This window comes from Euprymna scolopes, chromosome 40 (genome assembly GCF_053919585.1).
Source record: "Euprymna scolopes isolate OS-2025 chromosome 40, ASM5391958v1, whole genome shotgun sequence".
Taxonomy (NCBI): Eukaryota; Metazoa; Mollusca; class Cephalopoda; order Sepiida; family Sepiolidae; genus Euprymna; species Euprymna scolopes.
The window spans coordinates 31,557,663-31,570,551 of NC_136521.1; the positions used below are offsets into that span (position 1 = coordinate 31,557,663).

At 33.5% G+C, this 12,889-nt stretch overlaps 2 protein-coding genes across 3 annotated transcripts in view; one reads left to right on the forward strand and one right to left on the reverse strand.

Moving 5' to 3' along the window:
* Positions 1–12,889, forward strand: part of LOC145265470 (DDB1- and CUL4-associated factor 17-like) — a 237,642-nt gene that overhangs the window by 25,541 nt on the left and 199,212 nt on the right. The gene's annotated exons all lie outside the window — the stretch shown is intronic.
* Positions 1–12,889, reverse strand: part of LOC145265473 (opioid growth factor receptor-like protein 1) — a 53,696-nt gene that overhangs the window by 11,594 nt on the left and 29,213 nt on the right. For both annotated transcript variants that reach the window (XM_080121340.1, XM_080121339.1), the window contains exons 2-3: positions 12,823–12,883; positions 2,726–2,804 (exon numbers count right to left, since the gene is read on the reverse strand). In XM_080121340.1, the coding sequence (XP_079977466.1) occupies positions 2,726–2,804; positions 12,823–12,883 (140 nt within the window). The remainder of the gene's footprint in view (positions 1–2,725; positions 2,805–12,822; positions 12,884–12,889) is intronic.

The following is a 12,889-nucleotide window of genomic DNA, read 5'->3' on the forward strand; positions in this document are numbered from 1 at the left end:
CTCAATATGTGTTACCGTGACATAGGCTGACATATATTCGGTGGGTTTTTAACAGTATTTTGTATAGTTTTTTGTTTTTAACTCATTTTCCCAAACTTAACGTGTTCAGCAGAGAGTTTGGCATCATTTTAAATTTTTCAATACATCGGTAAACACTGTATGCTTTTAGCTGAATAAACATGTTACATTAAATAAAAACACTAGCAAAATTATCCAGTTAGGTAGAAAAGTAACTTATCTTGCTTTGATAACATTTATTTGTTATATATTTGCTATTTGACAACTTTTTCGAATCTATGTGAATCTTGTGTAAAACAAACCATATGTATATAACATGACAAAGAGAAGGGGCAGCATATGTTAAAAACTTGAATGAAATCAACTCAAAGCCAAATGTACTCAAAGCCAAATATACTCAAAGCCAAATATACTCAAAGCCACATATGAAAAAATAAAAATAAAAGTTTTGAAAACTCAAAAAAAATTATTTCGGGTGAGAGATTGAAGATATGAACATTCCTATAACCTTAAAGTTAATAAAATGAACAATAGAAAAAGGAGAAATATGGTTTTATCAAAATGTTTTAAATGGAATGCAATTTGAAATTCTTACAAAAACTATATGGACAATGGGACAATCAGTATCTGGGTAAAAGTGAGCCAGAAGGTCTAGCATGATATGATGTGGCACAAATGTTATACAAATGAGGAATACACTATAAGAGGAGAAATTAGATTCAGAAGAAATAGAGGCTAATCGAATGAAGAGGCATCGGGTCAGAGGTCACATCAAAATCTGAGTACTATACCACCATTTTGTGTGCAAAATAAATGAAAAATGAAGTCACAAATTTTGATAGGAAAATTGTTGTCTGTGTTTCATTCCTTCATGAAAAAAAAACGGGTCTTCTTTATTATTGTAGCAAAATTCGAAAAAATGAAATATTGAATTTCAAGTGAAACCAATGGTATCTACTTAATTGTCATGTCTCAGTAATGAAAATATCCTAAAATAACGATAAAACAATAACATAGAAATTATTAATGAAAATAGTTTTCAAAGACAATTAACGAAAATTAAGTTTTGCTAAATTGGCTAAAGATTTTCAGCTTTCAGAAAGTATTTACCTCCCCTTTTGTTAAAATTAGAACTCTCTGGTTTCTTTGTTTGCAGAACTCAATTTTCGCTAATTATCTTTGAAAACTATTTGCATTAATAATTAATCATAATTTTTCGTAATTTTGAGGTATGTTTACTTCTGTGGCATGAAAATTCCGTAGATACCATTGGATTCACTTGAAATTTAATCTTTCAATTTTTGAATTTTGCTACAATAATGAAGAAGAACCAAAAAAACTTTGCAACTAACAAGGGAAACGTATAAATCGAGTTATCTCCCTTATATTCTCAATAAGATTTTTACTCGAAACAATTAAAATTCATTTCATTCATTTTCTTATTTGAGGTGAGATTCTTATAGACGGATCTCATTCCTGATGCCTACCTAGTGAGGTGATAGAGGACCGGTACTTTTATCTAGACCAACCAAAAGAGGATAAAAGAGAATGAGAAATAGAAATACCTAGTCAACTAGTGATGAAAAAAATAAGGAAGTAAGATGCTAGTGATTTGACAGAATTCAATTTATTTTATTAAAAAAAAACAAAAACAAAAAAAAACAAAAACTGACTGTTGACCAAAAAATGGAGAACTCATATCCATGAGAGTCTCTAGCAATTTATACAGAAATTTAACTTTTCATGGATTAAAAAAGAGTGGAATACTCCAAAAAGTGGAGAACTCATATCTCTGGAATTTTTTTTTTTTTGCATATCAACTTTTTACGGTTTATTTAGATTCTTCAGTTTTTATCTTGAGTGTCATTTTTCACAACATTTTGGTCGATATAACCTCTGATCTTCTTTAAGTGTATCTTGTCGAACTCAAGAATGTTTCTGTTAAACTTGGGAATCTGCGCACAATTTTATATGGAACCCTTTACTTACTTCACGGGAGTAGCATGCTCTTGTTCTGTCAGCCATGACTGAATAGAAGTCCTAAGTAATTCACAATTGTATTTTACGGTTGCCCATATTGAGAATTGAACTTTCAGTATTCAAGAAAATATTACTTGTACAACTGATTTTTTCCAAGCACTCTAACGACTGCTCCACAGGTCGTTGTGAAGTAAATAAACGATTCCGTTTGAAATTCTGTCTAGATTTCCAAGTTTGACAGAAAAATCCAAATAATACGAATAATCAATCCTCATCTAAAAAATTTAGAAATGTAACATTTGGGGGGGGGGGGGATCATTTTATACCAAATCCAGTAATTTTGAAAAAAGGTTTTATGTTTCAAATTCTATATATCTTTAAATATTTATTCCTGGGGTTTGGTTTAGTTGTTTTGTAGAGGAAAATTGTTTTTGTTTTTGACTTTGCAGAACATTATTGAGTTTTGAAAAGCGAAAAAGAAAAGAAAAGAAAATAAGATCAATGTTTAGTGCATTTTAGGTCAGGAAGCTAGTATCTTTAGACAGCCTGATCTGGTAGCACCATATCTCTGAAAGCAGAAGACTGTCCAAAACATGAAAAAAAAAACATTATGAAAAAGATAATAACATGCGCATTATAGATGCTACATTTATAATGTACATGTTATTATGTTTTCCATAATGTTTTTTTAATGAATTTAGAAAAAAGAAATACTTTATCAGCTTACCATTGAATGTACGAATGTTGTGAGAGAAGCAGTTCATAGTTTCCATTCCATTTTAGTAAGATATCGTCAATATATTCTCCTGGATTAAATGCAAAATAAAAACAAAAATCACAAAAAAATAAATAAATGAAAAACTTTATTTGATTAGAAACAGGATTTTTATTATATACTAGCTGACTGCCCAGCGTTGTCCAGTTATAAAATCCACTTAAATATGATATTTTAATTCATGCAGATTATGTATTTATCATTACAATTCTTTATCGATAATTATATTGAACTTAATAGATGGTAATGAGATCAAAACTATATATATATATATATATATATATATATATATATATATATATATATATATATATAGAGAGAGAGAGAGAGAGAGAGAGAGAGAGAGAGAGAGAGAGGGAATTAGACTTGGAGTCTAAAGAGCAAAGTTTTTTTTATAATGTAATTATGTTAAAAAGAACAGTGCTCATAATAATGTAGATATTTAATAAGCTCAATAGGTATATTTATCCTAGAGCTAAATGATATATTGTATAAAGATTGATAATTGTAAATTATGAATCAGTTTCAAAAGGAAAAACAAACAAAATCAAATTGAGTGTACAATCGTTTCGGAAATGATTTTCATTTTATTAAAATTGAAAATAAGCATTGGCAATAATTGATAAATACTTTGTTTTTGAATATCTTCTCATCAGCACAAAAAGGGTGGGGGAGAAGTTTAACACACCAAAATAAACTAACATTTTTGTAGTTAGTAACATGGATAGTCCTTATTGAGTTTCATTAGAAAATTTGTTTTAAAGTTCGTCAGTGCATATGTGGGCATGTTGTATTTTGTTCTAAATTTTTATTTCTAGTGTGTATATATATATATATATATATATATATATATATATATATATATATATATATATATTAAAAAAATGTTCTAAAGTTACATTTAAATAACAAATTTCCATTGTGCAGAGTTTCTTTTTGCCTTTTCGATTTGAAGTTAATTTTTTAAATTGACGTGAACACTAGAAAACTTCAATTAAAAGTCAAATATGAACAGGTAAAATTATAGAGGAATAAAAAGCGAATCAAATGAGGTATAGGTTGTTTAAGCAGTTGCATTCAATTTAGCTTAAATTTGCAGTTTTTGGGTGGGGGGGTAAATTTGTACATTACGTCCACCTCTACAATTTTCTTTAGAATGACAACTTTTATAAGATTTTGAGTATGCTGATTAAGAAAATCCCATTCAAATTTTGTAGAGACAAGTACTTCTAGAGATATAAAGACCTGAATTATGCATTGTAATTCACTGGCTGCCAAGTTTGTACGCACGCGCAATACCCCCCACCCCACACACACACACAATCTTTTTTTTTTAACATTCACGGATAGATATGCTGACACCAATTATCATGGTTAAATTTGGGGAAATTATTCCCCCCCCACCCCCACCCCACAAAAAAAGGGGTTGTCTACTCCGAAAGCTGTTCTTTACATAGGGATGTCCGAGGTGTCTATTCTGAAAGCTGTTCTTAACATGGGGAGTTGTGGATGTCAATTCCAAACGCCATTCTTAACATGGCAATTCTCAAAGAAGTGAAGTGAAAAACGTAATTGTTTTGTTTTACATGTTAAAAAAAGACAACATAAAACTGGAATTTAATTCAATACTATTAGGGGAAAAGTTGAAAGAAGAGGAAAACTTGAACAGCAAACAGAAACAGCTAGGACTGCTACCGCTGATTTCGATTAATCTAAACAATTCATATACAGTGAGAATCTATAACTTCTAAAAATTCTGTTTTTACTTTCCATTATTATTCTAATGGACTATTTTTTGTAATTTTATTAATTCATTCTCTAAACTGCTTTTTTAAAATTCAAACAGTGCCTGCATTTTATCACCCTAAATCAGCACTAATTGTCAGTAAAAGCCAGATTATTTCATTTCAATCACGGCCACTAGAGTCCACAATTGTTCAGAGACAGTAGTGGCCATCAACAATAACTAGTTTACTTTTTTGTTGCAAAGGAGGAAGCGCGGGCTTCCACCGGGCGACAGGTCCTTCTAGTGTCGCTCTCTCTCTCTCTCTCTCTCTCTCTCTCTCTCTCTCTATATATATATATATATATATATATATATATATATATATATATATATATATATATATAGCATTGTGTGGGATAGGTATGTAGTAGAGATTTAGAAGGCTGTCACAATGAGAGGAATGAAATATAGTCGTTGTTGGTGAAAGGAGACGAAAACAAGTGTCGATTTACAAATCAATAAGTACATACATATATGTCTATATATACATATATTTATTCAGTTGTATTAGATACAAATGTCTTACTTGTTATGTCTGTGACAATATCCATTATTAATTTCGGAAAAAATTCCCTTTTCAAATGGTAGATGTGACAGATCGATTCAAAGCATGATAGATTATGGGGTGGAAGTTGGATAGCTGTGTGGAGCCTCAGAGCAAATGTGAGGAGGGGATTGATGTATGGTCTGATTAGGCAATTAACATGTTTTTTTTTTGTTCCTTTTTTATAAATATATATTTTTATTTATTTTTATTTATTTATTTTTTTTTTTTTTAGTTATTAACTTGTTGCTTTAGCGTGAGCTTTTTTTAATTTCGCATATTCTCTGTCTATTTATCTATTTATTTATTTTTCTTGCTGATATGTATTAGGTGGGATAACTTGGTATATCTAGATTACTAAAGTCGCTAGTAGGCTGGTGCCGGTTAGCTTTTGAAGGATAGAAGTAGGAGTGGGATGTGAGATAGGAGGGGAGCGGTGTGTGGGATGGTGCACTCCCAGTCTGCTGTTGGGGTGTTTAGGTTAGTGTTGCGGTTGTCAGGAATAGGAAGATAGGCGAGAAGGGGGGCAGTGGATTGACATTCCTTAGAAGCTGTTAATTTATTTATTTTCATAAAACTATAAGTGGTAATAGATGGGACATTTTTTTTTTCCATTTAATTCTTTATTGTTATTGCTAATTAATTTATTTGTGTTTGTTGTTCGTGTTATTTCGGTTTGAATAGGTGGGTTAGCTTAAATCAAAAGTTTTTTTGTTTTTATTTTTATCTTTTTTATATATATAATTTCTATGGGAGGGGGCTTGTAGTAAGGTCCTGTCTGGACTGTTAGCGGTGTGCAGTGGTGTACCTGTTCTAATGGGTTAGGGTTGTAATGGTAATTCTTTGGTGGGAGCCGTATGTAAAGTTATATAATGAATGATGATCCGAGCTCCAGTCTGTTATTGAGTTCTGGCCGTAATTTGGATATTAGTAATGATTCCTTTATGCGAAGATTCCCAATATTGCGTTCTGTGGTTAAAATATTGACTTTAATAGATGTATTAGTGTTTCTGCAGGTGATGAGGTGTTTGTGGAATGATGATGCTTGTGTTTGTGTGTGTTCCTTCATTCTTATATGTAGGGGTCTCGTGGTGCTGCCCACGTAGAATTTTCCGTAGGCATAGCATTCTAGTCTGTAGACTACATGTGTGCGGTGGCAGATGGTTGTGGGGTATACGGGGCAGTTTGTCAGTGTGTATGGTGGTGGGTCCTCGTGCTTGCGTTTAGAAAGCTTCTGTCTAAGGGATGGTCCAGAGTGGGCTAGTTGCATATTAATACCCTCTCTTTTGATAGCCCTGCGGATAGCCGTTGTGATCGTGTCACTGAGATGGGGCATTTTAAGGAAGCAGGTATTGGTGGAGAAGCTTCTTACACATTTTCTCGTGTTCCAGAGGTGTTTAATGACAGTGCTGGGGTATCTGTTTGTCTTTAGGACTTGGTAGAACTGTTTTGTGCATTCTGTCTTGTCTTTTGGCTTGTTACACTTGTTTTGGATGCGGATGATCTCATTCCTAGCATATCCGATAATGGCCTTAGTTGTACTCAGGAATCTGCATGGAATTTTGAATGGAACCTTTTTAGTTAAAAATGAAGACAATGAAAGGAAGGCTCATTTTAACATTTAATAAACAAACTTTATTTGTTATTTTCGTTAGTAACTTTAGTAGAAGAGAGAAACGGGTTAGTAGGTTGAAGTGTTCTTGTGTAAAGATAGATTTAATATCATGCCGGCTGGTTGAAAGAGAGAACAGTTCAGTTCCGTTTACATGTGTTTATAGGTAGTAGCCGTCGGTATGAACGAAACCAATTAAAAGAGAAAGAACAGGTAAAGTCTTCAGTGTGTTGACGTGTTGTCAGGCATGACTGTGAGTTGTATGTTTTTTGACATGACAAGGAATGTTTGTTTAGGTAGTCCTGTAGAATGATAAAGTTTGTGTGGATACAGCACGTGGGAATAAATGGTAGAAGAGAGCCATAGCTAGCTTGTAGTACTCACATTCAGCCTGTTATTCTATTATTTGTACTATTCTACTATTACTTGAATTATTCTGCTATTACATGTGGTATTCTACTATTACCTGTGTTATTCTACTATTACTTGTATTATTCTTCTATTACTTGTATTATTATTCTATTACTTGTATTATTCTTCTATTACTTGTGTAATTCTTCTATTACTTGTGTTATTCTTCTATTACTTGTGTTATTCTTCTATTACTTGTATTATTCTTCTATTACTTGTGTTATTATTCTATTACTTGTATTATTCTTCTATTACTTGTGTTATTCTACTATTACTTGTATTATTCTTCTATTACTTGTGTTATTCTTCTATTACTTGTATTATTCTTCTATTACTTGTATTATTCTTCTATTACTTGTGTTATTCTTCTATTACTTGTGTAATTCTTTTATTACTTGTATTATTCTTCTATTACTTGTGTTATTCTTCTATTACTTGTGTAATTCTTTTATTACTTGTGTTATTCTTCTATTACTTGTGTTATTCTTCTATTACTTGTATTATTATTCTATTATTTGTGTTATTCTACTATAACTTGTATTATTCTTCTATTACTTGTGTTATTCTTCTATTACTTGTGTTATTCTTCTATTACTTGTATTATTCTTCTATTACTTGTATTATTCTTCTATTACTTGTGTTATTCTTCTATTACTTGTGTTATTCTCCTATTACTTGTGTTATTCTTCTATTACTTGTATTATTCTTCTATTACTTGTATTATTCTTCTATTACTTGTGTTATTCTTCTATTACTTGTGTTATTCTTCTATTACTTGTATTATTCTTCTATTACTTGTATTATTCTTCTATTACTTGTGTTATTCTTCTATTACTTGTATTATTCTTCTATTACTTGTGTTATTCTACTATTACTTATATTATTCTTCTATTATTTGTGTTATTCTTCTGTTACTTTGGTATTCTGCTATTACTTGTATTATTCTTCTATTACTTGTGTTATTCTACTATTACTTATATTCTTCTTCTATTATTTGTATTATTATTCTATTACTTGTATTATTCTTCTATTACTTGTGTTATTCTACTATAACTTGTATTATTCTTCTATTACTTGTATTATTCTTCTATTACTTGTATTATTCTTCTATTACTTGTGTTATTCTTCTATTACTTGTATTATTCTTCTATTACTTGTATCATTCTTCTGTTACTTTGGTATTCTGCTATTACTTGTATCAAATCATTGCAACCGTGAACCATTGCTGAATTTTATTTAATTTTTATTGTTGTTGTAATATTGTTTGCATAATAAAAAAGTAGTTATTTACTTACTTCCCATCGCAGAAGAATATTACACACGGCTAGCACTCCTAAAGAAGGAAAACTTTGGCCTAACAAAAACTGCCTGAACAGTCCCGTTGTCATTTCCTGGTTAGGGCGCCCCAGGCAATAAGCTATGAACTTATTCCACGCAAAAGTTGTGTGGCAAGGCCTTAGAGTGTGGACCTCCTAGGTAATACCCGGGTAGAATACCTAAGTCCAACAGGTGGAGGCCTATGTAAATGGCCTACCTAGACCCTGTCGGGCTGATTGGTGAGAATGGATTCTCAACCCAAGGTGCTCTGCAACCAAAGCAGCAAGAAGGTTACACCTTTATAACATAGTAGGAGGGTATGACCACAAAGATTTGGATGATTCTATTTATAACTATAGATAATAAGAATGATGCCAGGACCACTTTATAAAAATACTGAATCTCTTTTTTTCCTTTTTTTTTTTTTTTACATAAGTATCACCACTTATCAAGGCCCAGAAACCACTCGAGGATAAGGGTTAAGAGTGTACAGTAGTCAATTGGACAATATAGTAATCGTTAGTAATGAAAATTCGGTAAATTTGTTAACTTAAGTGGAATGGCTCATCAAGAACTTGTTTACGTTGGACTTGAAGATAATCAGATTGTAGGAACACCGAAGACAGTTCCACAGGTGTGCATTTCTAAGAAAGAAGCTTTGTTCACGGAATCAACGTTTAGGTTTAGGCACAGATAAAGAGTGGGAGGAATTATTGATAAAGTTTTCAGCTAGACAAGTGTTTCTTGTGAAAGTTTGCCGAGGGGGGGGGCATAGATTGAAGGTCAGTCGAACACTTGCTTTGAAAATAACGATAAAGCAGAGAAAAACTTACAACATCTCCTCTGTGAGATAGAGCTTGCAGGGAAGAGAAAAGGACATCTCCTATGAGACTACGAAGTCTATTTTGAACTCTATCAATGCAGGACAAGTCCTTTCTAGCAGTTCCTGCCCAGATGTGGCAAAAATACTCTATCCTTGGACGTACCTGGCTCTTATATAGATAGAGAATTGCATCAGCAGTGAGATATCTACTGGATCGATAGAAGGATCCCACCATTTTTTCAGCGGCCTTGGCAACGGATTTGATGTATGTGTTCCATTTCAGATCAGGAGTAAAGGTCAAGCCCAGAAGCTTGTCAAAACATGAGGCCTCCTCAAGACGAGAACCATTCATTTTAATTGATGCCAGATGGGGATCAGAGTGTTGATGATGTAAAGATAAAAGCTTGGTTTTAGATGCATTAAAAGTAACTAGCCAGTCCTTTCCCCATTGTACCACGTGCTCAAGATCAGAGGAGAGAGAATTGGAGAGACTTTGGTCATTTACGGTCTTAGATGTGCTACCATAGATGGTAGTGTCATCAGCATAAATGTCTACGAATGATGTAAGGATGTGAATTGGAAGATCATTGATGTAGATCAGGAAAAGAGTTTGGCCCAGGATGGACCCCTGAGGGACAACAGCATTAATACTGTGAAATTCTTTCTGCCCATCAACTACAATTCTTATGAACCTATCCGAGAGAAATGTTTAAACAGTTTTGTAAGTATGGGCACTAGTTCTGGTTGAAGTTTTTTGAGTACTATAATTGGAATACCATCAGGAATAGTTGCTTTACTGCAATAAAGGTTTCTGATTAGCTTGGCAACATCACGTACAGATATTTGTATATCACATAGCGTGTTTTCTGATACAGGGAAATATTGAGGTTGGCGGCCTTGGTCGCAAAGGGTGGAATTAGCTGCAAAGTTCTTAGCCAAAGAGTTTGGCTTTGTCTGATACTGACGAGATTACCTCAGGTCCATTGATGATAGTTGGGATAGAGCACACGCTTCTGTTCAGGATTCTGTTTGCTATCTGCCAAAATTGGTAGGAACCAGCAGCACATTCTGGAGAGAACCGTAGCTGGCTGTTAGGTTTTTGCTGGAACTTTTTCGAGGGTATGAAACAATCTATACCTACAATTAACCATTTCGTCAGGTCTGATACCATAGAGGACACATCCTTTTTAAACATGGAACGCAGAGGTAGATCTGATATAAATGTACAGAAGCTATCCCAGTCAGCCATAGTGTATCGATATATTTTATGATAGAGAGGTACGTCTGAGGACTTATTACATTTCATTTTTATCTTAATTGATACAACAGAGTGGTTGGAAGATCCAAGTGGAGACAGAACAGAAACTGAACATAGTTCAGGGAAAGTTGTGAGAAAAAGGTCTAGAAGACTCGCATATTGGCCGTCAGTGTCGGGCACATGGGTGGGTTCATGAACAATCGGTCTTGTTTGAGTGGGTTAACCATTCTACATCGTGAACATTGAAGTCTCCTCATACGTGAATGTTAGCTGAACGATAAGCAGATAGGACGTGGTCAATTTTCTCAGATATGCTTTTAAAGATAGTAACTTTGCTGTTGTGGGGGCGATAGAGAGTAAATATAAACACAGTAGTGTGAACAAGTGCAACCTGGAAGCACATAGAGGTTAAGTTAGGATCTTCTCTGGAGATGTCCCTACCACATGGAAAGCCATCTTTAATATAGGCACATATTCCATGCCCATGGTGATCCTGGGGGTCAGATTTGGAAGTTAAGTTAGAGTATCCTTTAATTACCAACTCATTTAGGGAAATAGTCGGTCCAATGCCAGTTTTACTTAGAAATAATAGGTTTGGTTTAGTCTCCTGTAATTGGGTTTCAACCTCTGGAATGTTAGAATGTAGATCCCTGATATTGAAGAAGGAGATATGGTAGTGGGGGTCTACATTGGAAGTTGGAGATCCGGGTTTAATCATGTATTTTTTCTTGAAACTTGCCATGATGGAGTTTTGGGATTTGTGGACTAGGTTGACAAACTTACTTAGAGCAGGACAGAGAGGGAAACTAAGAGAGAAAAAGAAACAAAGAAATTTTATTTTGTAGCACATGATAAGGTAAAGCCGTAACAATTACCCATTAATATAACATTGAGAGGCCCCACCAGAAGCTACTGCATGGTTCAGAATCTATTCACCAAATGGCAATACAGCAGCCCCAGTACTTTGCACCTGCTGATAGGACAGCCTCCTTAGTGGTTAATCCAAGGTTCGGGTCCCTGACTATCAGGCAAATAACATCAGCCCAGATAAAACGTTTACCTCCAGCACTCTTACTAGTGACATTGTTACAAGGATAGACATAGAAACAGAAAAATTCTGACATCTCTGGCGATTGTTCGCGCAAAATAATGCCAACCTAGAAATACAGCTTTTTCGTCTCCCTTTGTCAGAAAAATCACTCATTAAAAAATGAGGACTGAGGGACAAATAAAGAGAAGTGAGAGTAAAGAGAGCTGCCGATAACGCATCCACAATGCGTTCTCTACTCTCCATTAAAAAAAATATATATATTTTATTAAGTATTGTACTTAATAAAAGTCAAATTGGCATGTTTAAGGAAAGGTATGGTGATAGATTCCTCTCTCATGAACTGAAAATGAATACAATTGCCTAATCTATTTATGCAATCAACTTGGTAGATATAATAAACAACATTTATGGACGAGAAAAAATTATAAATTAAATATTGAAATAAAATGTAGTTATTAATATTTAAATCTAAAAAGTTAAAAATTAAAATTAATATAGCAACAACTTATCTCGAAAGAGTTCCATCTCCAAAATGCAAACTGTTGAAGGGAAATTAGCTTTAAAAAAATTAACATTCTTTAAATTCTTCCCTTCTTAATATAAGAAAACCACTATGTTTCTGTTGATCATGACTGGATTAATTCTGTAAAACATCTCTAAATCGATTTATCCTGCCAGTTTTTTGTTTTCACTTGGATCTACATTTTTCTATATCAAAAATGGCTGTACGCTCAAGAATTATTATTATTGTTGCATGTAAGCTTATCACTGCCCAGAACATTCTAGTGTAAGTGTTAAACTGGAAACTCCACCCAACCATTAACCGACAGTATGGCCGGCTGCCCAGAATCTCTTCAGTAATAAGAGAAAGAAGAACACAATACGCTGGACATTGCTACAGAAGAAAAAAAATGAGGCCGTCAGTGATGTGGTACTGTGGGATCCTAAACACAGAACCGCTAAAGTAAGAAGACCTGTGAAGACATACACAGAATTATTGACAGAAGATACAGGCTTAGAACTTGATCTTCCTAAGGCAATCTGTGGAGGGAAAGAGTCAATTTGGTCCTGGCAACCCATCTGATATGATGATGCATCTAAGCTTTCATAGCTCTAATGAAAGTGGACCATAAAACAGGTACTTCTGCTAGTTGTTTATGCATCATAAGTATAAATTGTCTGTTTAGTATGTGTAGAAGTGTTGTTAGTGCTAATGTGTAGTGTTGGGGATTTTTTTATTCACTTACCGGTAGGTTGAAATGGTATTTTGTTGAGATAAAAATAAAGATTCGGATGACTGCAGGTTCTCTAAAT